Source organism: Nycticebus coucang, chromosome 6 (genome assembly GCF_027406575.1).
Source record: "Nycticebus coucang isolate mNycCou1 chromosome 6, mNycCou1.pri, whole genome shotgun sequence".
NCBI classification, from domain to species: domain Eukaryota; kingdom Metazoa; phylum Chordata; class Mammalia; order Primates; family Lorisidae; genus Nycticebus; species Nycticebus coucang.
The window spans coordinates 43,914,816-43,937,400 of NC_069785.1; the positions used below are offsets into that span (position 1 = coordinate 43,914,816).

The 22,585-nt window shown below is 55.8% G+C and overlaps 2 protein-coding genes and 1 non-coding gene across 5 annotated transcripts in view; 2 read left to right on the forward strand and 1 right to left on the reverse strand.

The window, feature by feature from the left end:
* Positions 1 to 1,002: 1,002 nt before the first annotated feature.
* On the forward strand, positions 1,003 to 11,043 carry PLA2G4B (phospholipase A2 group IVB). 3 transcript variants are annotated; one of them, XM_053596139.1, is made up of 20 exons: positions 1,003 to 1,129; positions 2,297 to 2,369; positions 2,987 to 3,123; positions 3,248 to 3,379; positions 3,508 to 3,548; positions 3,696 to 3,738; positions 4,037 to 4,091; positions 4,360 to 4,490; positions 4,708 to 4,791; positions 5,085 to 5,122; positions 5,933 to 6,068; positions 7,121 to 7,257; positions 7,491 to 7,713; positions 7,843 to 7,960; positions 8,262 to 8,399; positions 8,574 to 8,678; positions 8,854 to 9,033; positions 9,363 to 9,529; positions 10,145 to 10,331; positions 10,472 to 11,043. In XM_053596139.1, exons 1-20 carry the CDS (start codon positions 1,121 to 1,123, stop codon positions 10,681 to 10,683), a joined length of 2,346 nt encoding a protein of 781 aa, XP_053452114.1. In that variant the 5' UTR covers positions 1,003 to 1,120; the 3' UTR covers positions 10,684 to 11,043. The 3 variants fall into 3 exon arrangements, with proteins under 3 accessions (XP_053452114.1, XP_053452113.1, XP_053452115.1); XM_053596138.1 differs by lacking the exon at positions 1,003 to 1,129 and having other exon boundaries at positions 2,141 to 2,369; XM_053596140.1 differs by lacking the exons at positions 1,003 to 1,129; positions 2,297 to 2,369; positions 2,987 to 3,123 and having other exon boundaries at positions 3,278 to 3,387; positions 3,508 to 3,738.
* A 2,264-nt stretch (positions 11,044 to 13,307) lies between these two features.
* The window catches only part of SPTBN5 (spectrin beta, non-erythrocytic 5), a 44,744-nt gene continuing 35,466 nt past the window's right edge, over positions 13,308 to 22,585 (reverse strand). The window contains exons 49-65 of the mRNA XM_053595541.1: positions 22,091 to 22,228; positions 21,776 to 22,011; positions 21,415 to 21,601; positions 20,985 to 21,197; positions 20,165 to 20,361; positions 19,847 to 20,051; positions 19,474 to 19,668; positions 17,905 to 18,060; positions 17,409 to 17,626; positions 17,134 to 17,311; positions 16,733 to 16,909; positions 16,467 to 16,568; positions 15,669 to 15,744; positions 15,135 to 15,346; positions 14,819 to 15,005; positions 13,831 to 13,924; positions 13,308 to 13,604 (exon numbers count right to left, since the gene is read on the reverse strand). Coding sequence (XP_053451516.1) covers positions 13,379 to 13,604; positions 13,831 to 13,924; positions 14,819 to 15,005; positions 15,135 to 15,346; positions 15,669 to 15,744; positions 16,467 to 16,568; positions 16,733 to 16,909; positions 17,134 to 17,311; positions 17,409 to 17,626; positions 17,905 to 18,060; positions 19,474 to 19,668; positions 19,847 to 20,051; positions 20,165 to 20,361; positions 20,985 to 21,197; positions 21,415 to 21,601; positions 21,776 to 22,011; positions 22,091 to 22,228 — 2,997 coding nt within the window. The 3' untranslated portion in view covers positions 13,308 to 13,378. The remainder of the gene's footprint in view (positions 13,605 to 13,830; positions 13,925 to 14,818; positions 15,006 to 15,134; positions 15,347 to 15,668; positions 15,745 to 16,466; positions 16,569 to 16,732; positions 16,910 to 17,133; positions 17,312 to 17,408; positions 17,627 to 17,904; positions 18,061 to 19,473; positions 19,669 to 19,846; positions 20,052 to 20,164; positions 20,362 to 20,984; positions 21,198 to 21,414; positions 21,602 to 21,775; positions 22,012 to 22,090; positions 22,229 to 22,585) is intronic.
* LOC128589505 (small Cajal body-specific RNA 1) lies at positions 18,565 to 18,717 on the forward strand. Its single transcript, XR_008381068.1, has one exon. It is a non-coding gene; the product is annotated as a small Cajal body-specific RNA 1 (non-coding RNA).

Consider the following 22,585-nt stretch of genomic DNA (forward strand, 5'->3'; position numbering starts at 1 on the left):
GATGGTTCTACCTCATGAGGCTGTTGTGGGGTTGGAGAGGGTACCTGACCAGGCCCAGAGGAAGTGTTCAATAAAAGGTGGCTATGAGTCATACCTTCTGATTCTCTCACTGTTGCCTCCTGTTGTCTGTTGAGGACCTGAAGGTTGAGGGAAAAATTTCACAGTGACCTTGATTGGGGATGAGGCCAGATCCAAGCCTTGACAGGAGGAGCAGTCCACTGCCCACATCCCTCTGTCCAGTCTTATAACTCTGTGAGGCCTGTTTGGCTCAGGGATGCTAAAGGTATTCCTGCCCTGGCCTGGCTTACTGTTTTCCCTCAGTTCCAGAGTGGCTGGTAGCATCTGGTACCCTGGGGACAACCCCTATTTTTCTCTCCCACATCAGGCACAGGCAGGAAGGGATAGAAAGCCTTGCCCCTCTTGGACCTGTCCCTTTGAGGAAGGTGTTGGTCTCCACACTCTGACCTCTCCTTCCCCACAAACTAGGCCCTGGGACAAAAGAACCCTCTGAGCCTGAGTGCAAACCCACAGGCCTCATCCCCAGCTCTGAGAGTGGAGGGGACCCAGCACATGGCTTTGAAGGGTTTTCTGGGACATCCTTGCTCCTGCCAGGTTGTGATGGGCCAGGTGCTCTTCTCAGACTGGTTGCGTGCTTCAGTCAGGTCCAGGCATTCCTGTTGGGCTGGTGCCAGGGCTTGCGAAAGGCCTGCGGCAGGGCACTCAGCCCGTCCCTTTGCTGTTGCTCTGGGGCCCACACCCAGCTTTCCTTCTGCTCATCCCCTAACAGCAAGCTCTCCTGGAAACCCCCTCCTCTAAAACAAGGCTGGATAAGGCAGGCCTGGATGGCGATGGCTGGAGAGTATGGGTCTTCTAGGGCACTGGGGCTGGATGTTGAGCCCATCATGATGGTGCTTGTGGCTCTGGTATAGGTTTGAGGTGCCTCATTTCCTGGACAGGTGGCTGGTCCAGTAGTGGGTGTGGGGCTTGGGTGGAGTGGAGGAGGCGGGTGGGAGGAACCCAGGAGGAACTCTGGGCCAGCTGTGACACCACTGGCTCTAGGTTAAAACGCTGACAGTCCTTGGTCCTGCATCATCCTTCCTGCTCTTGAGGACTCAGCCTCATGGCTCTGGTAAGGCCCGGCAGGGCATCATCGGGTACCACTGTGACCCGTGGTCTCTACCCGGGGCCTGGTTAATGCTGTTCCTTAGAGGAGCGTTGGCAACTGCCTGTGTAGAAGCAGGTGTTTGCTGACTATAGGACCCAGACAGTGAGCAGAAGCTGTGGGAGAGGAGGGTCCTGGGATAAGGGTTCTGAGTTCTTTCTGCCTTGGGAAATGGGCTCCAGAAAGATCTCTTTGGTACTGTAGGTTTGGGACCTGGGATCTCAGAGGCTTTTAGCTACCATCCTGGAGCCCCAGAAGGAAGTGGCTGCTTTGGTGTGCCTTCTGACTCAGCCGCGTGGCAGCCCTGGGGCTGACACAGGTGGATGATCTTCCCCAGCTTTGCCTCTGTCCCAGACTTAATTGGGGCCCTTCTAGAGGCAGGGCTGAGGCCAAAAGGAAGGACCGGTTGGCATAGGCTTCCCTGGACTGGGCATAACTGCCAGCCCACATTCCCAGAACCAAGGGCATAGATTTGGAGGGAGCTAGCTGGGGACCATCTTCACCCTGACCTGGGGGCGGGCTGAAGTTGCTACTGTCCCTGTTCAACAGAGCCCATTGCCAGAATAATCTGCCTAGGTGTAGAGAGGATGGGGAACAGCTTAGCTGGGGGGCAAGGCCCTGACATGCCACTTCTCTTCCCTAGACATTGTATGTCCCCTGGCACCCAAGCCCGAGCTTCTTAGCAGGAGTGTGAGCTGGCGATGTGGGTGGAAAGACTGAAGGATACTATACCTAGGAAGCACAAATCTGTACATGGGAGGCACAAACTTGGAGCTAGCCTGCCTGGGTTCCAATCTCAATTCTAGACCTCAGGCAAATGGCTACATAACCTCTCTTGTGCCTCAGTTTCCTTGTGGAGTTGGTCATCACAGTGATGGTAAATAATGCGGATGCATAGAGTTGCGTGATAAATGAGTTAATATACGGAAAGCCTTGGCCCAGAGCCAGGCCCAGAGCATTGTGTCAGGGCTGGCAGGTGTCATCTTGGAGATGCCATGTCTCTTCCTGTTCATTCAGGGTTCTGCTGGCGTGGAGGCAGGCCTCGCCCTGAGTAGGCCTAACTCTTTTGCTTCAGGACTAGGCCGGGAGGGCTTGCCCAGCCTCCCATGCAGCCCCTGTCATCTATTTTTGCAGGCAGAGGTGCCTGGGACCTGCCTGCTCACTGTTCGTGTCATACAGGCCCATGACTTGCCCTCCAAGGACTTAGGTGAGCTGCTACTTCCTGGGCCCTGTGTCAGGCTGAGGGAGGAGGGGGTTACTCTTGCTGGATTCACAGGGGTGGAGGTGGTGGGCAGGATTTGGAGGAGGGTGCTGGGTAGGGTGGAAAGTGGCAGCCAGGGCTCTGCTTCTGATCCCCCTGCCTCCCCACCGAGTCTGTACCCCACAGCTCTCAAGTATTCTGAAGTATTTTAATGGCCTTTTCATACTCCTGTCATTTGGCTAAGCAAAGTATGCTTAGAGCTATCTCTAAGCGAAACTGGGGTCACTAAAACACAGGGCTATAAACACTCTCTGTGGATGGAAAGGGCAGCTTCTCAGAACTATTTGCCCTGTGTGAGTTCCCAATCCTTCCTTTCCTTTAAACTAGGGTATTTGATTCAGAACTTTCTATCTCCCTGGGAATTTCTCTCTCTCTGTCTCTCTCACACACACACACACACACACACACACACACACACACACTCAGCACAAGAAGCAGGTTAGAAGGGGTGAGGAGTGTGTGTGCGGAGTATGTGTGTGCATGTCTTGACCAAAATGACCCTGTGTTGTCAGCGCTGTTAGGGCTCTTGGCCATCACTGGGCACTTGTTTTTCCTTCGTGCAGTAACCCCCTCTGACTGCTATGTTACCGTGTGGCTGCCCACAGCCTCTAGCAACAGGCTTCAGACACGCACGGTCAAGAACAGCAGAAGCCCCGTCTGGAATCAGAGCTTTCACTTCCAAATCCACAGCCAGCTCAAGGTGGGCAGGCATGAGCCTGACCTGCTCCCCATTCCCACCCACCCACTGCCCTCTCCCAGTCCCTCAGTTCCTGCCCTGCTCACCTCCCCTTTTAGAACATTCCCTTTGCTTGTTCCCTTTCTAGAACATCGTGGAACTGAATGTCTTTGACCAGGACCTACTGACCAAAGATGACCCTGTGTTGTCAGTGCTATTTGACGTGGGGACTCTGCAGATTGGGGAGTGCCGGCATGAGAGCTTCTCACTGAGCCCTCAGGCAAGGCTGTATGTCCCCACTGCTGGGGCCTCTGCAGGCCAGCTGGCATCAGGGTTGGAATCTACATGCACACACATATTCCACACACACTCCTTTTCACCCCTTCTAACCTGTTTCTCTCTCCTCAGGGTAAGGAGCGCCTAGAAGTTGAATTTCGGCTGCGGAGTCTGTGAGTCAGGGGCTTTGGGGCAATTCTGGGTGGGAGCAGCTCCTGGGAAGGACAGTACCAGCATATCCCGAGCTGGTGCCTTCCTGGTAGCAGAGGAATGCCCAGGCCTTTGTGGGAGGTGAAACCTGAGAAGCTGTGTCTTTCTAGGACAGACTGTGCTGAGCAGCTCGACAGCAATGGCATCCTGGTGGTCAGTGTGGAACAGCACCCAGGGTGGGCTGGGGTCCCCTGGGAACTCCTCCCTCATGCCATCTGCTCGCTCTTCTTCCTAGACCTGAAGCTCAGGCCCACTATGACCTGGGTCAGGAGTAGTGCTGAGTTTGGGGGACCCTGGGATTTCAGTTCATCAAGGGAATCCAATGTCAAGCAGATGCTTGGTGACTCAGGGCCACAGTCATAAAGGCTAACAAGTGGGAACCAGGTACTGGGAGGTGAGGTCTCTGAACAGGGGAGGGTTAGTGTCTGAGGGGGCTCTCTTAACCACTCAGGCCCGGGAACTCTCCTGCTTGCATGTTCAGCTGGAGGAGACAGGGGATCAGAAGGGTAAGTCCTTGACCCACTAGGACAGCCCCCAGCCCTCCAGCCATCTTCCCCCTCACTAGCTAGCTACCTTCAGCTTCCAAAGGCAAGAGTGGTGGTTGGGAAGATCCATGCTGAGGCTCCCCAGGACCTGGTGGGGGTTCTGTGTCCCATCCTTGGCCAAACCTCCATTTCAGGAAGACAGGGAAACCCTTCAAGCCCCTCAGGTAAGAAGAGGGACTTCCTGGTCACGGATCCCATTCCCAGCCTCTCTGCTCTGCCTCATTTCCAGGGTCAGAACGCAGAGTTCGGCTTGTGGTTCCTGGGTCCTTTGAGGGTTCACAGGAAGCCTCTGTGGGCACCAACACCTTCTGCTTCCATTGCCCAGCCTGCTGGGAGCAAGAACTGAGTATCCATCTGCAGGTTGTGTCTCCTCTCCTGCAGGCAGGACCTCCAAACCCCTACCTTCCTCCCATCAGCCCCTCCTCCCAGCCTGACTCTGCTTGCCCCAGCCCCAGCTCTCCCACCACTCCATGCAGAGTGCACATGGCAATGCTGGCCTCCCGCTCTTCTGTGGCAGCTAGCAGGAGTTGGACAGGAAGGGTAAAGATCTTAGTTCTTCCTTTGTGTCTCCCTGCAGGACGCCCCCCTGGAGCAACTGAAAGTGCCCCTGAAGGTCCTGCCCTCTGGCCAGGTGGTGAGGCTCGTCTTTCCCACATCCCAGGTACTGGTTGGTCACCCAGAGTGGGAACCAGATGCCTGGACTGGGCTGGGCCCCAGGCCTGCTTCTGTAGCTGCTTCTCTCTGTGGGTCATGCCCTGAACAGGTGCTGGGGCCAGGCTCCAGGGGGAGTGTCTCTGAGCATCTCCTCATTCTGGCTTCAGGCCTGGCCCCTGTGGAGACAGTGGGAGCCTACAGGAGCAAGGGGTCTTATAGGCGTGTGCCTGGGACCAGGATGGGGGAATGGAGCCGGTGGAGGTGGCCAACCTTTGTGACTGGGGCCTTTATGGTTTTCAGGAGCCCCTGATGAAAGTGGAGCTAAAAAAAGAAGAACGGTGAGAGGCCTGGCCAGGGAAGGGGCAAGGCCTCAGGAAAGCAACCAGGGAGGAGGAGGAAGTGGTGTGGGGGTGGCCAGAGGTCAGGTGTCTGGCTAGAGAGGTGAGGGTGAGAAGCAGGCAGTTCATAGGTCAGTTACTGCTCACCCTCTGTGAAGGTGCTAGGGCTGGCTCCCAGGGCAGCTCACTTAGCATGTGAGTCTGAAGGGTGTGTGCCCAGCCCAGTGCCAGGCAGGTGGGAAGCATCTGATGAATGATTAGCTGGAAAAACGGGTGGGGGGTGTCTTGAGGAGAGCACCATGGTTTGAGGCAGAGAGGATGAGGAAACCAAAAGGGAGAGTGGAAATCGTATACCCTTGGGTGGAAGCTGTTGTGGAAGGTCACAATGAGCTTCATTGAAGACTCACCTACTCTGCCCCTCCATGCCTAGGGATAGTAGCTTCTTACCATGCAGAGATGGAATCACTGGTCCTTCTTTCCTGGTTCCCCATAGTCATTTTTGGACTCATTTTTGGACTCAGAAGGTGAGGGTGGGCAGTGGGTCCGTGGTGTTGGGTCCTGCCCACGGGCCATCTGCATCTGGGACCCTGACATTCCCTGTCCTGAGAGTCTGCTTTGCTGCATTCTTGTGTGTCCACACGTTGGTCTGGGGTCGCCTTCTCTTCCTCACATTTTGTAGGTGTCAAACTTCAGAGTCACTTGACACAGAACTGGTGGTAATGGCTGGGGAGTGGAGAGAGGGAAATGGGCTTTGCAGGTGAGCTAGATGCAGCTTCTGAGAGCTGCCTCACCGTCTCTGCCTTCCCCTAGACCACAGGAGCTGGCCGTGCGGCTGGGCTGTGGGCCCTGTGCCGAGGAGCAGGCTTTCCTGAGCAGGAGGAAGCAAGTGGTGGCTGCAGCCCTAAAGGAGGCCCTACAGCTGGATAGAGACCTGCAGGAGGATGAGGTCCGTGGGCTGGGTGGGTGTGTTGTCTCTGGGCTTCCTCAGGCTTAGAGCCCAGTGCCAGTTGCTGAAACCGTTTGCTCCAAAATCAGAACCTGTCCCTGCTCTGCATCCTGCTAGCCTGATGTTAGCAGGGGCTTGATGCTGGGGGTTGCACGAGGCACCAGGAGCTTACAGATGTGAACTTCCCCACTGGCCTCACTTTCCTTCCCATGGTTTCTTGATATGTACATGGCCCAGGTTTCGAGACTGGGCCCAGTCTGACCGATTAATTAGTAGGACAGATGTCTAGTATGAAGACTGCTTGCTGGCCTGGGGTGGTCCCAGGAATTCAGGTCAGCCTAGGTCATCTCCTAGGGGAATGATAGGAGAAGAGGAGGTGGCTATTTGGGAGTCTTCTGAGGTAGCCTTGGAGCTTGCAGAAAATGATCATCAGACCTGAGGGCCAGGGGTGAGGAGATGAGGCCTGGACTTGCCTAAGCCATTTCTCCTGGAGTTCTTAAAACTAGAGAAACCTGACCTTCAGGAGGCTGCTTCAGGGGTCCTCAAACTGCGGCCCACGGGTCACATGCGGCGGTGTGATTGTATTTATTCCCATTTTGTTTTTTTACTTCAAAATAAGATATGTGCAGTGTGCATAGGAATTTGTTCATAGTTGTTTTTTTTTTTAAACCATAGTCCATCCCTCCAATGGTCTGAGGGATAGTGAACTGGCCCTCTGTTTAAAAAGTTTGAGTAGCTGGGCGTTGTGGCGGGCGCCTGTAGTCCCAGCTGCTCGGGAGGCTGAGGCAAGAGAATCGCGTAAGCCCAAGAGTTAGAGGTTGCTGTGAGCCGTGTGACGCCACAGCACTCTACCCGAGGGTGGTACAGTGAGACTCTGTCTCTACAAAAAAATAAAAAATAAAAAATAAATAAAGAGTTTGAGGACCCCCAGATCCTGACAGGCCTTAGCTATGGGGAGAGTGCAATGGCACTTGACTTCCTGCTTCCTCCTCCTGTTGCTTGGCCTTCTTCTTCCCTAGGGCCTCTCTGAGCCTGGCTGTCCTCTCTTCCAGATCCCAGTGGTAGCTGTTATGGCCACTGGTGGTGGAATCCGGGCAATGACTTCCCTGTATGGGCAGCTGGCTGGCCTGAAGGAGCTGGGTCTCTTGGATTGTGTCTCCTATATCACCGGGGCCTCGGGCTCCACCTGGTGAGCTGGAGGCAGGCTGGGTGCTGGTGCCTGTGGGGGCTGGTCGGGTGGTGGCAGGGGCTTCCAGTACTAAATTTCTCCTAGGCCTCTGCTCAAATTACCAGGGAGAAATGTGCTCAGGGGGATTCCTGAAGGTCCCTGCCAAGTTGCTGTCCTAGAAGAGAAAGCCCAAGGCATGTAAGGTCTAGATGGGATCCTTCAGTGATGGCTTCCCTGGCTTTGGCTTTTCCCAGGGCCTTGGCCAATCTCTACGAGGATCCAGAGTGGTCTCAGAAGGACCTGGCAGGGCCCACTGAGTTGCTGAAGACCCAGGTGACCAAGAGCAAGCTTGGTGTGTTAGCTCCTAGCCAACTGTGGCGGTACCAGCAGGAGCTGGCTGAGCGTGCCCGCCTGGGTCACCCAGCCTGCTTCACCAACCTGTGGGCCCTCATCAATGAGGCACTGCTGCATGATGAGGTGTGGATGGCGCAGCCTTGGGGAAGATCCAGGGCAGGGCTGGAGCTGGAGCAGGACTGGGTAGCTGAGGCAAGCAGGCTCCAGGCACCAGGAAGCTGTGGGTTTAGGTCCCAATCATGTTTTCCCTAGCCCCATGACTACAAACTCTCAGATCAGCGGGAGGCTTTGAGTCATGGCCAGAATCCTCTGCCCATCTACTGTGCCCTCAACACCAAGGGGCAGAGCCTGACCACCTTTGCATTTGGGGGTAAGTAGCCTCAGAGCTGAACCTGTGCTCTCATGGTTGGGGGGAGGTGGGTGGGCAAGGGGTAACCGGACCTATGTGGAGGAGGTGGATTTTATACCCACTTCTCCGGACCAGGTTCTGTGCTCTCCAGAGACTGTCATCCTGCCATGGTCCCCTCAGACCTTAGGTCCCATGCTCAGAACCCAGGAGACAAGGCCTGAGCCTTTTGCTCCCTAGGCTTCCTTGAAGGAAAATGCCTGGTGGACGTGCTGATGCCTGAGGTCTGCAGGCCCCGAGGCTGAGGTGTGTGTCCTCCTCACAGAGTGGGTTGAGTTCTCCCCCTATGAGGTCGGCTTCTCCAAGTACGGGGCCTTCATCCCCTCTGAGCTCTTTGGTTCTGAGTTCTTCATGGGGCGGCTGATGAAGAGGCTTCCTGAGTCCCGCATCTGCTTTTTGGAAGGTGAGGGCTGTTTAGAAGGCTGGAGGAGCTGGACAGAGCTGGGAGAATGGGCCTGGGCAAGAGGGTAGGCCCTCAACCCTCCGGGCTCCGTAACCATCCAGGATGGGCTGTGGAAAAAGGCTGGATTGTGACAGAGAAGTGGGGAACTCTCTTCCTCGCATGTCACTCTTTCAGGTATCTGGAGCAACCTGTACGCAGCCAACCTCCAGGACAGCTTATACTGGGCCTCAGACCCCAGTGAGTTCTGGGACCGCTGGGTGCAGAATCAGGCCACCCTGGGTAGGTGCTCAGCCTCTTTCATGAGGGTGTATTTGGAGGATGGTGAAGGTGACTCTCAGGCCTTTGTGGATCTCAACTATCCCCCCACGAAGGTCACCACAGAGGTTGAGATAAAGTCTAGGGACCCTTATTTCCTGAAGGATATTCCATTTTCCCCACACTCTTGTCTGTGTAGACAAGGAACAGGTCCCGCTGCTGAAGATAGAAGAACCACCCACAACAGCCGGCAGGATAGCTGAGTTTTTCACTGACCTTCTGACAAGGCGCCCACTTGCCCAGGCCTCCCACAATTTCCTGCGTGGCCTCCATTTCCACAAAGACTATTTCCAGCATCCTCACTTCTCCACCTGGAAAGGTATTTGCTTCTCTCCAAAGTCTTCCTGTGGTCACCTGGGCCTTGAATCTCCCATCCCTGCTCCTTGGCACCACACCCTTTGATCTCAGTTCCTTGAACTGTTTGGAGCAGGAGCTCTTTTTCTCTCTCCTGTGTTGGGGACATAGGGTCCATTTTCAGGACTATGGAGTGGTGTGGGTACTACTCGGCAGGAGAGCAGGGGACAGAGGGCAGAGTTTCTCCTCCCACCAGCAGCAAGAATCACCATTAGCCTGGAGGAGAAGAGTCTGAGGCCCTTGGTATCCATGACACTTGCTGTTCCTTCTACCCTGTCCCCCCAACCTTTCTAGCCACCAAACTGGATGGGCTCCCTAACCGGCTGACACCTGTGGAGCCTCACCTTTGCCTGCTGGATGTCGGCTATCTTGTCAACACCAGCTGCCCACCCCTCCTGCAGCCCAGTCGGGACGTGGACCTCATCCTGTCACTGGACTACAATCTCAACGGAGCCTTCCAGGTTGGGGAGGGGTGGTTGGGACCTCCTGCAGGACAAGTGGGACCTGGGATGTTGGGACAGACATGGGAAGTGGTGTGTGACCCTGGCCCAGTCTGTGCACCTGGCCCCCTGGAGAGATCCACTATGGAGTTCAGTATCTGGCCTACCTTCCTTTAGGAGATAAGACAGAGATATCATGTGAATGAATGCTGGATTCTGTAAAATTCACCACCAGGGGGAACTTAGTCTGCTCAGGAAGCTGGAGCAATGGGAGGCTGGTGATGTTTTCCTAAGTATTTTGTATTTGGGTACCCTTTGCCGTACCCATAACCCTGTAAGGTCCTGCACTTCAGGGATCTACCTGTGAGTTTCTATGTTGCTCCAGTGAGAGGTTTTGCCCCACCATTTCACACCTGGAGAGTTGCTGGTAGCTTGGCTCAATTGAGCCCCAGAGGAGCTGCATGGGAGGGACTGTCAGGTTTACAGCATTAATGGTGTGGCCTTTGGGTCCCTGGCTTGGCATTCAAGCCCTAAGACCTTGTGTCTTCATGAATCTTCATGTTCAATCAGCCTAATGTCAAGGACACTAAGGGCCCATGACTTGTCCCTCTGATGCCACTTCTGCCCACCCTGCAGCAACTGCAGCTTTTGGGCCGGATTTGCCAGGAGCAGGGCATCCCGTTCCCACCCATCTCACCCAGCCCAGAAGAGCAGCAGCAGCCGCGGGAGTGCCACACTTTCTCCGACCCCTCCTGCCCCGAAGCCCCCTTGGTGCTGCACTTCCCCTTGGTCAATGACTCCTTCCGGGAACACACAGCCCCTGGTGAGCCACTGTCTACCTCTCCATCCTGGTGCCCTGGCCCATGGCTCCTCTCCTGCTCTTTATGCCTTTCCACAGGTGGCCTCCCTACTGCCACCCCCCCATGCCTTTCCCCCCATACCAAGGCTATGCTCTTTCCACAGGGGTCCAGCGGACACCCGAGGAGGCAGCAGCTGGGGAGGTGAACCTGTCTTTATCCGACTCCCCCTACCACTACACAAAGGTGACGTACAGCCAGGAAGACGTGGACAAGCTATTGCGCCTGACACATTACAACATCTGCAACAACCAGGAGCGGCTGCTGGAGGCCTTGCGCCAGGCTGTGCGGCGGAGGCAGCAACGCATGTTCCAGTGATGGCCCAGGGGAGGCGCCTGCCGGGCCCCTACGGCCCTTGCCTCTTTTGGGCTGGTTCCCCATCATCTCCAAGTGTTCCAGAGCCGCTGGTGACTTAGGTGACCCAGTCACGGCACCACTGAGGTATATGCCCAGAACTGCCTAGGATGTAGTGCTGAAGCCACCAGCAACCCTGTCACAGAGTTCAGGCTGAAGGCTGCAGTAGCTGAGGGACTGGACCTCTCCCTCCTTCCGGGGGCTGGAACTGACTTCCTCTTTGAGTTAGAGAAGGACTGGGGACTCATAGATTCTGTGGCAATGAAAACAATGAGGCTGGAGCCCAGAGCAGTGCTGACCTCATTTATATAAGCACTCAAGTGACTGGTGACTATTTTCTCTTCTGTGCTACTCTGTAGTTATACAAAGTACAATAGAGTTATACATTACAGAAATTCACAGAAATGGGAGGCACTATCTGACATTATCTGTCATTACTGCAGAGAAGGGACATGTCATTCCAGGCTCTTGCTTATACATTGCAAGGGCTGGCTTAAAAATTAAAAGACAAAATATCTCCCCAGGTACCCTACAGAGCTAGCTCATCAGTGTGGGCTTCCTCCCCAAAGCAGGGTATCTGCTCATGGACACCCTTTCCAAGTAGGCAGGAGACCAGTTTGGCTTGGGCGTCTCTGCTGCTGTAGCCCTGGCCTTGCCTGCCTATCCTGTTGCAACACTTGTCCTCTTCACCCAGGCAGGGACCTGGTGGCGAGACCAAAGATTTGGTCAAGGGACTGCTTTCCCACCTGGTAGCGGTAGCCAAACTCCGGACCAGTCGCACCAAAGAGAGCAGTAGCATCGGTATAACTTTAGCTGGCTGTGACTTTGGTGGGGCCCTTCTTCTCACAAAGAATTGTCTGTTCCGGGCGGCGCCCATGTACCGAGGGTGGCGGGTTCAAGCCCCCGGCCAAACTACAACCAAAAAATAGCTGGGCATTGTGGCGGGCGCCTATAGTCCCAGCTACTCGGGAGGCTGAGGCAAGAGAATCGCTTAAGCCCAGGAGTTGGAGGTTGCTGTGAGCTGTGTGAGGCCACGGCACTCTACTGAGGGCCATAAAGTGAGACTCTGTCTCTACAAAAAAAAAAAAAAAAAAAAAGAAAAAAAGAATTTGTTCCACAAGCGGATCCTGGGGGCCTGGATTGAGCATACAGGAAAAAGACACCCTCGTGCCTATAGCTGAGCCTCATTTTGGCCCCCTAGAGGTGTCCTTGCTTGTAGCTGTCTTGGAGTTCTCGTCAAGGCCCAGATCTGTTGGTAAAACAGAGAAGCAGAGTAAATTCAGGGCCTGGACACCCCAGAATATTCTCCAAACACTGGTGCCCCAGCCTTCTAGCTTCCCCTGGAACAACCTGCTTCCTAAAATATGTGTGAGGAAAAGGCAGCTGCAGGAGCAGCCACAGTTGTGTGGGGGTGATTTCTGGTTTTTTTTTGTAGAGACAGAATCTCACTGTACTGTCCTCAGGTAGAGTGCCATGATGTCACACGGCTCACAGCAATCTCCAACTTCTGGGCTTAAGCGATTCTCTTGCCTCAGCCTCCCGAACAGCTGGGACCACAGGTACCTGCCACAATGCCCAACTATTTTTTTGTTGCAGTTTGGCCGGGGCTGGGTTTGAACCCGCCACCCTCGGCATATGGGGCCGGCGCCCTACTCACTGAGCCACAGGCACCGCCCGTGTGGGGGTGATTTCTACACTTGATCTTAGCCAAAAGGCCGAGAAGCGATTATGGGGGTGATTTCTATAACCTACCTTACTATGTCTGTCAGGCCTGGCCTAGCAACTCTCAGGCCCTGCCTTGGGCACATGGCCACAGACACCCAAGTGGCTGTCCTGGTAGCCTCAGAAAGCAGTGTGTCCAGATCAATGCCTGTCTCTTTAGCAACGTATCTGAGTCATAAACTGGAGCCGTGGGCCCTGGGGTGTGGGAGCGGATGATTGTGCCAAGGCTGCAGTCATGGCCTCGGCCTGTTAGGGTATGAAAGCCTTACAGGTACATGGCTATGTCAGACGGCAGGGCGCAGCCCAGGCACAGGGGAAGTGCCCACACCTGCCTGTCTCCAGTCCCTCCCCACTTCCATCTAACCCCAAGTATCCCCTCTTCTGGAGAGCCTGAAGCCTGCTGGCTTGGAGGTGGGAGAGATGTGGGTGAGGAGGTTGAGCAGCTGAACACCACCAGGATCTACAAGAAGAGGCTTAGGGGCGGCTTCTGTGGCTCAGCGAGTAGGGTGCCGGCCCCATATGCCGAGGGTGGCGGGTTCAAACCCAGCCCCCGCCAAACTGCAACAACAAAAAAATAGCTGGGTGTTGTGGCGGGCGCCTGTAGTCCCAGCTGCTCGGGAGGCTGAGGCAAGAGAATCGCGTAAGCCCAAGAGTTGGAGGTTGCTGTGAGCTGTGTGATGCCACGGCACTCTACCTGAGGGCAGTACAGTGAGACTCTGTCTCTACAAAAAAAAAAAAAGAGGCTTAGGACCCAAACAAGAGCCATTTGCTCCTACAGCTCTTCCTTTGCCTGTCCTCATCCCTGATCTGCGATCCTGTGGGTGTACTGACTCCTGGGCCCTCTCTATCCCCTTGGAGTGGGGCTGGGGAAAGCAAGAGGAGACAGAGAAGTGTATGCACAGGGGTGGAGTACGGGTCTGGCTGCCTTGCAAACGCATCAATTGGTCTCGGAGAGGGAAGAGGAGACAGGAGGCTGAGAATTGAGGCATGGGCCTGGGCAGACAAATCCAGGCAAGCCTTCCAGCAGTGTGCAGAGGAAACCTGGATGCCCCTTACCACAGGGCTGGCCAGAACAGGAAAGGCGCTGGGAGCCTTGTGCAGCTCCATCTGCAGGGCCCATCATTTTCAGGGTCTCCCCCAGTGTAGGGCGTGTGGACTGATCCCTGTGGAAGGTATAGGAGTTGGGTCTGTGGGGAAAGGAGCCTTGAGACTTGAACTCTGTTGTGACAGCAGAGTGGGGGTGTTACGGCTTCCCATTTCCCCGGGGTGCTCAAATGTTGGAGTTTCCCCACACCCCAGCAGAGTAGGTCTGAGGGTAGGACCTCGGGCTTATGAGGGTAGCGCTTGTGCCAGCCATTCAAACTCAGGCCCTTGCACGGTGTGTCCTACCTGAGCAGGGCAGCCGTGCTTTGCACCTTCTCAGCAGCACCCTCAGGGGGAAAGTCAACAGGACTGGCTTTGAATTCTGGGCTCAGATTCTGGGCTGCACAGCAAGGAAAAACTATCAGCCCCAGCCCAGTCACCAGGCCACCTGTAGGTGGCCATTTCCTGCATGCTACTTCCTCCTGCTTCTGGAGGCTCAGCACAGCTCTGGGATCTGTCCACATCACACCTGTCCCATGTGGAGGTGTGACACAGGCTGAGCGTTCATGGTGGGTTTTCCCCTATGCACCCTGCCTTCTAGAAGACTCAGTGCAGACAAGCTAAGAAAGACTCAGCCTGGAGGAAGTGCTGGGAAGACTCAAGATCCCTTTGGGCTTCTGGAAAGATGGAGTCTTGAGGGAGAGTCCAGGGGAAACAAAGACATAGAGTGAGGAGTGGAGCTATTATCCCAGAGACTAGAAGGCTCCCAGCAGCCCCCAGGACATTCTTGAACTGCCGCGACACGGAGCCTTGGCAGACCACAAGGAAGAAGAGAGTCAGTAGTCTGAGGGCGTGTTACATGGGTCTCTCCTGGTATAGAACCTGGCTTGGGCCCTGCAAAACAGCTCAAGAGAGATGGCAGAGTTGTTGAGGATTAGACAATTACCAAGCCCCCCTCCCCAGATCAGATGACGGAGCCTGCAAAGCCCTTGGAGGAGCATCCACAAGGATCCTGGCAGGAAGGGCTTAGAGTGGGACACTCCACGGGGGCAGAACAGGACCAGGCCTGGGGTGGGGCGGAGGAAATCAAGACTATTCCTACTTCTGTTGCTAATTAGCTGTGTGATCTCTGGCAAGTTGTTTAACTTCTCTGGGCTTTAAATTCTTTGAGAAAAGACAGTAGGCCCCACTTCTCAGAGTTTAGAGATACTAAGTGTGGGACTTCCAGGGATGCGTAAAAGACCAGTGTTCCAGGAAATCAGCACCCCCCACCAGTCCCTTCCCTGCAGCTGACCTGCCACGCTGCTCACGGCTCGCTGCCAGCTTTCAGCCTGCTCTTCAGATGGGATCTCTGCCCTGCTGCTCAGCCTGGCACCCAGACAGCCATGGGTCAAACTCTCCACGTCCTCTTTAGAGAACCCTGCCTCCTCCCTCAGCCATGCCGGGAGGCCAAGTCTGCCGGAGGCAGTCTCTTTCCTCACCTGGAGGAGAAAGAGTGTTTTCTACCATGGTAGTCCCTCAGCCCCTCACACTGGCAAGGGGGGGCTGTGGAAGCTGCTTTCTGAGGAGAAACAAAGCACAGGGGTCACTGTGGTAGCTCAGCTTTTCACTAGGGGCCTTTCTGTCCCATGCCCCTTTGCCTTGTCTCCAGCCCCCCTGAAGTCTGCATCTGTACACTCCCACACTCCCACACTGCCTGGTACCTCTGCTGCCATCCTCTCATCTAAGCACAAGCTCAGGGAGCCGCCCCTCAAGATGCCATGATAGCTGTCCCAGGAGCTCAAGTGGGGCTGTGGGGACAAGGCAGTGAAGCAGGCTAGAGCTAGGCCTTGTCACAGCCTGGCCATGTTCCTCCAGAGCCTCCCACAGAAAGTGCTCTATTGGGCCAAAGTCCCCATGGGGAAGAGGGAGCCAGGGGGGGCCTCTGATAGGGAAAGCCAGGCAAGGAGGAAGAACGGGAGTGGGGAGAGGAGCCCCCCTGGGTAGGGGCAGAAGCTGTGAAGATGCCCCAAGGGGCCAGATCATCCTGAGAGCAGAGGGGAGTTCTTCTAAGTCTCTAGTGCCAGGGTAGGCCCAGATGGCCCCTCTGAGCCTGTCAAGTGGATTTGCAAGTGGGGCTACTTGGAGAGTGGAGCTCCTGGCACTTAACTGCCTTCCCACTGACAGGAGCTGCTGCTTAAGCTCCAAAGATTCCTCCATCATGGGGACACCCTTTGCACCCTAGAACCAGGAAATGTCGGGACCAGAACAGAGGATGGCCCCCTTTGGAAGGTGGGCTAGGCACCCTCTCCTCCCTGACTCTTTACTTCTAATGTCCCCCACAACCCCAGCCCCACTGGCTCCTGCCACTGGAGCTGCATGCTCCAGTTGAATGGTGGCCAAGGGTTTGTGTGGTCTGATGGGGACACCTGGCTGCAGGTCCCTCATCTTAGCCAGCTATTCTCCTGTCCCCCACCTCCACGTCCCAAGAGCCTCCACTGAAAGGCCATCAGCTGGCTGTCAACTCCCCAGGTTTCCACCCCTGCATCTCCTGCAGCAGCTGCTGTTCCATCTTGGGGAGGAGGCGAGGTGAGCCAGGTCAGGGTCAGACTGGCCATCACTTGGGCCATGGGTTCTGCCCCAGCCTCTCCTCCCCAAATTCTTACACTTGTCTGTCTGGAGCACTAGTCATCTCTCTCTTTCAGCTCAGAAGACTTTGCTCTTGTCCCAGGCCACAGTGATTCCCCGTAGCTGGCCATGAAGGGTTGGGGGCCTGGACTTGCAGACTGAGAGGCTCTGTTCCCACCCACCAGCCCTCAGCTCCTCTCTGCCTCTCTGCTCTTGCCACGGCATGCTCCAGGTGGACAGTGGCCAAGGGTGTGTGTGGTCTGATGGGGATCCCTTCAGTCCCTCACCTTAGCCAACTATGCCCCTGCCTACACTTCTTCCCCAGCATCCCATACCTCTGTCTTCTGTAGTTGGGCAAACTTCTCTTCCTGGGCAGCCAGCAGCTTCTCTAAGTCCTGGTGTCTGCAGAGCAGCAACTCCACATCCATCACTGAGGTCTGGGAAGAAGCAAGTCAGCGTGAAGCCCAGCTTTTGGGGAACAGAGAGCCTTCACTCACCCTCTACAACCCAGCCTGGGAGCCACTGAGCAGAGGAGCAGTGTGCTGTGCCCTGGGCCGTAGCTGCCAGATGGTGGCCAGTGAAGGGGCTGTCCCCTACTCACCCCGCAGCTGGGCTCCAGGACGATGGTTTCTTGGGAGGCCAACCAGGCCTCAGCCTGCGCCAGCCCCCGCCACAGCGTCTGCAGGCTCTGACTCTCCTGGCGGTGTTGCTGGCACAGAGCCCAGGCCTTCTCTAACTCCTGTAGCTGCCCTTCCAGCTCCTGTAGACACTCTGTCACCTGGCAGGAAGGTGCTGCTGGTGAAAGCTTGGGCAGAGCAGGCCTGGAAAGCCCCACAGAGGCACAGAGGGAAGGCCACGAGACCCAGGCCTCCCCCATAGCCTCTCTGTGCCCTGGCTCAGCCTTCGTGTCCTGGTGGTTGCCACAACTTCTAGAGGTTCTGAGGCTCAGGCAACTGGGCTCCATCCTCAGTTCAACCCCAGCCCTACCCACAGTGCTCACACCTCTTGGGACATGAAGTGGCCGCTGTCCACCAGCTGATGCCCTTCCCGTAGCACGTCTTGGGCTTGAAGGCAGTGCTCCGTGATTGCTCGCCCCAGCTCTTCATGCTGCCCCAGAAGCTGCCCAGCCCCTGCCACCTCCTCAGAAGATGCCAGCACCTGCTTCTCCTGAGCCCATGCTCTGCAGGGCAGGGAAAGGAACTACTGTCAGCACTGCAAGGCAGGCTGGGGAGTGAGGGCAGGGCTGAGCGGAGCCAGTACCAGGGCAGGACACTTACAGCAACTCCCGACAGCGCCCAAGGAAGGCATGGCCCTGCATGGCCTGTGCCAGCTGCTGGCCCCGCTCCTGGGCCTTCACCTCCAGGATGGCCCAGGCCCCCTCCACCTTGGCCAGCTGCTCTGCCAGGCCCCCCTGAGCCATAGGCTGTTGCTGGCCCAGGCGGCAGGCCTCCATCTGCACCTGTGCCACTTCTTTTGCCATAACTACCAGTTCCCTCTGCAACCAGAATATGGGATCAGGCCTCAGTCTCCCAACCGGCCTGATGCACACACACCCCAGTAGCTCCCAGGCCTTTGGGGAGCCACTGCCACTCTGCTCTATAACCTGGGCCAAGTCCTGGGCCCCCAGGGGGAGGGGTCTGGATTTCCAGGGAGGAGGCTCAGATAGCAGTCCCTGGGGTCAGGGACCCTTACCCATCACCTCAGGGCTGGGTTGAGACAAACAGGTCCTCTTGCCTCCGCCCTTTGGGAGGGATTCAGGGTGTGGTCCCTCACCTCTAGACGCCTGTGTTGTTGCTGCAGGTTCTGTACAGATGACAGGCTATGGCCTCGGTCATCCCCCTCCATTAGGGCCATTTTCTCCTGCACCCAGCCCTGGAGCTCTGCCACCGCCTGCTGAAAGCTGTGGATCTGGTGGGCTGCGGCCAGATTCTGGGAAAGGAGGAAGGCCCTGCTCAGGGCAGAGATCCCCCCTGGAGATGGCCTCCAGGTCTCCTTTTGAGCAAGGAGGACTGTGGGGACTTGGTGACTTATTTACCATTCCCAGGTACAGAAAACATGTTAGCTGCTGCCTAATGAATGTGTGTGCTGTTACCAAGGATATGGTGGGGCCCAGGGGGCACTGAGCAAGGAGACGGCTTCAGGGCACATCTCCTGAGAAAACAGGCATGAGGTCCTGAAACATGTGGCACAGGCCCACGTGAGGGAGAAGGCTGGTTCTCAGGATCTGTCTGGGCCCAGGCAGCCCCACCTGTAGCAATTCTGATGGGCTGGGGGAAGAGAGGGTCAGCTCAGGAGGCGACCCAACCCCATAGAGACACCCCTGGGCTGCTCTGATCAAAGGCACCAGCTGTGGCTGAGAGCTAAGGTCCTGGAAGCATGTTGAGTGGGGTGAGAGAGGAGGGCAGGATCTGATCATCACACCATGGGAAGGTTAAGCACACATATCATACGTGTGTGCTTATCAAGAAGAGACCAACTGTCACATGACAGCAGGGTGTACCAAGTGCAATATTAAAACAAAAGCCATGAGTCTTTTAAGCCCAGTGTGTAAAGATACACTCTGAGTTATATCTTGAAGGAACAACTGGGAAAGAAAAAAAAAACCCTGTATGACTAGAATGGAGCTAGGGGAAAAAGGGGGTTTTGGAAAGATGGTGGAGATGGGATTGGGGCTAAGCAGAGCAGACAATAGTATCCACAGCAGCGACACAGAGTAAGTGACAGACCAGGTCTTCTGACTACAACCTCACTAGCACAGGCTGACTAGTGAACACTTCCCGGCAAAAGGCAGGTCCTATGCCGGCCAGGCCACTGCAAGAGTGCATTGTCAGATGTGAGGCCAGGGCAGGCTTTGAGTCTCTGGAAGGTGGGTGATGAGCCACTTGAAAGCAAGGCTTAAAGGAAAACCACTTATACCTACATCTTCTGCTTGTGTTTCCTTGTTCATATCAAGAGGATGAAGGGAGGAAGACTTAAATATATATTTTTTGGATTAAAAAAGAAGAAGAGACCAACCCAACCATGTGTGTTTTTTGTTAGACCTAAAGCCTGCACTTAGGGATTCAGAAGCTGGCCAGATGCCAGACATGCTTTCTGTTTCTCCTTGGAGGTGTGAACTGTACTTGGAAGAACCCAATCAGTGAAGAGGGCTGGAAGTTCCTATCCACTTGCTGCTGGCTGTCAGAAGCAGCCACCCCTACACATGCACACCCAGGCACACACACACACAGAAGCCTGCAGACACAGGCAGGCGTGCACATGGCAGAGGGTCTCACTCAGGCAACAAGCACAACTGCTTCACCCCTTGGGTACCTTGGGCTACCCCAGCCTGTGAGCACCCACCTCTGCACGGGCCTTTATTGCCTTGCCTAGCCTCTCCCAGGTGGCCTCAATGTGGCTCCTTTGGGCTTGAATATGGGGACAGCACCTGGGTGCTTCCCGTTCCAGGGTGCCCGCCAGCTCCCTCAGGGCCTGCACTTTGGCCTGCCCGAGGCTCTGGGCTTCCTTTCTGAAAGCATCAAACTTTTCTTCCAGCACCTGCAAGAGTGTGGGGCCAGACAAGGTCATTTTGGAGGTGGTGTCCGGAGTTCTCAAAGTTCATAAAAAGCTTGGCAGGATCTGTTGGCTCTGACTTCCTTCAGCTCTGGTTCTAGAACCACAGGGATCCCGCAGACACACTCCCTCCCTCCAACTTTCTTTCTGCTCAGTGACTCACCTTGACACCCTCCAGGTCCTGCCCGTAGTCTTGGGACTCTGCGGTGGCTACGCTGGTGGTCAGCCAGGCGTCCAGGAGCAGGCTCTCCCGCTGCAGCTGGTGAAGCTGCAGCTGCTCCTGCAGGCCTCGCCCCCTGTCTTTCGCACCCTGCAGGAGCTCCCTGTGGGCCTCTCTCACCGCCTGCAGCTGGGCTAGCACCTCCGGGCTGCAACAGGAAAGAGACAGCATGCACCGGAGCCCCTCTGCACTGGACAGCCGCCTCAGTGGGGCGCATCCCTCTGCTCCTCCCAGATGGCCGATGACATGGCGCTGGCCCACCTTTCTGGGTTCTGCTTGCTCTCTAGGAGTGTTGCCGTCTGTTGCAGCTGCTCGATCCGCAGCTTGAACCCCTCCAGGTCTCTCTTGGTAGCCTCCAGCCGCCGCAGAAGGGCCCGTGTAGCCTCAGCAGTGTGGCCCATGTCCTCACTGTCCAGGACAGAGCCCCGTTCAGCCAGCCAGGATCTTGCCTCTAGGAGCTGGAGTAACATAGCAGAGATCAGGGCAATTGACCTCAGGATTGAGAGCAGTGGTTCCCACCAGGCTGCACACTGCAATTGTGGGAGGGTTTCAGAGCAACCAGGGCCTGCACCCCAGCCCTAGGGCTTCTCATTCAGTCTGGAATGAAGCCTGAGAACCAGTGTCAGCAGCCTGAGCACCAGTGTTCAGAAAGGTTACAGGCGACTGTTTCCCCCACATAGAATGAAGACACTTTATTCCTGGTTTGTGGGCATAGATTTTGTTTTTGTCGCTTAATATAATCACACTAAGTTTTAGCAAATATTCTTTGCAATGAGTTTGTTCCTCTCATTTCTTAGTTTATTTACTTTAGTTTCTTTTCTTTTACTATCTGCTGCTGTGAGGTCATTTAGGTATAATCACAAGGTGATTCTGATGGTGAGCACGGCCTGAGAATCACTGGTTAGAAGTAGTAGTGGAATAAGACAAACAAGCCAGGGGCCTATTTCCTGGGAAATGTACAGAAGGAAGCCTTTAGAGGCAGGTAGCTACCGGGTGGAGGAGACAGGAGACACAAAGTGCCCAGCCCTGTGGGAGCTGTCCCCAGCCCACCTTGGCCTTTTGTGCTCCTTGCCACCCTCACCTCCAGGAGACACTGCTGGGCCTCCTGAGCCTGTTGCAGCTGCAGCCTCCTCCATGCTGCCGCCACCTGCAGGTGCTCCATGGCTTTCTCCAGCTGCTGCACCCGAGCAGCCACTTCTCGGGTGGCAAAGTGTCCAGCCCGCACCAACTTGTGCCCTGTGCCCACCACCGCCTGGATCAGAGCCTCGTGGCTGCTCATCTCACTCTCCAAGTTCTATGGAGTAGGGGAAAGAAGAATGGGGATGCTACTGGGCAAGTAGGGGTTCCCAGGATTGTGCCTGAAGCCTCAGGGGACCTGTCCCCATGACCCCAAAGAACCCAGGGTTCCCTCTAAGCCAGAGTCTTAGCCAGGCCGTAATGTCATTTATTGGCTGAGGAGCATTGCTTGCTTCCAGGTGCTGACCCCTCCCCATCCCAGGGTGGGCCCACACCTGGTGCTTCTTCTGCAGCTGCTGGACAGCACTCAGGCTCTGGCCACAGTCTTGGGAAGTGGCCAGGGGCAGCTTCTCCTGCACCCAGGTCATCTCCTCATCTGCATCCCTGAAGAACTGCAACAGGAGGCTCTGGGCCTCCAGGGCTGTCCTACGCTCCTGCAGCAGCTCCTGCAAGCTCACGAACCTGCACCGGTGGAGGGGGCCCAGGGAAGCAGGGCCCACATTTGTCAGCATTAGGACTACACAGTGACAGAACTGTGCCCCTCATGGTGGGTAAGGGAAGAGGTGAGAAGAGCTGGGGGGCAGGGAATAGAGGGCAAGGAGGGTACAAACAGAAGCTGGGCACAGACGGGTCTACCTCTGCTGCAGCTGCCGGGCCTGCTCATCTGAGTCTTGGGTGAGGCAGTGGCCTTCCTGTACCAAGGCCTGTGCCTGCCTGGCCTGCCTGTCCACTGCTGCTTCCAGCTCCCCCTGCGCTTCCAGGAGCTCGTCCACCTCAGTGAGAGCCTGGCCTCTGACAGGGACTCTCAGCTCGACCTCCACAGGCTCCAGCCAGCTCTCTATTTCCTCTAAGCCCCGCTGCAGATGCAGTGCCTGGAGCAGAAAGTGAGGTGGCCACCAAGGGAGAGGCCTGGAACTCCATCCAGCCACCCTGTGGCATACACAGCCTCACCTTGCAGGCCTCCTGAAGCTTGGCTGCCTTCCTCTGGCAATTGGCCTGCAGCTCACCCCAGATCTCTCTCAGCTCCTGCAGCCACTCCTGGATGGTCTCTGAAGCCGGGTGGCCCCACTGTAGCAGCCTCTGCCCCTCCTGTAGCCATGACATAGCCCATCCCTTATAGCCTCAGGACAGCTGGTACCAGGGCACCCATGTTGTCTGTGACCACAAGCAACACAGCTGCAGAGTTTCTTTGTGCTAGCTGTGTGATCTTGGGCAAGTTTCTCAACCTCTCTGAGCCTCATTTTCCTCATCCATATAATAGAGATAAGACTGATTCTTTTGTTTAAACGAGATAAGCAGTATGAAGTACTTAGCAGGGCACTTTATACTGGGGGAGCCAGCCTGGGGTTAGGACATGCCTTCACAGGTGGAAAAGGGAATGTTAAGAAATACTCCGTTTTCACTCCTTCACCCACAGGACTGCTGGCTGTGCCCCAGGTGCATCAA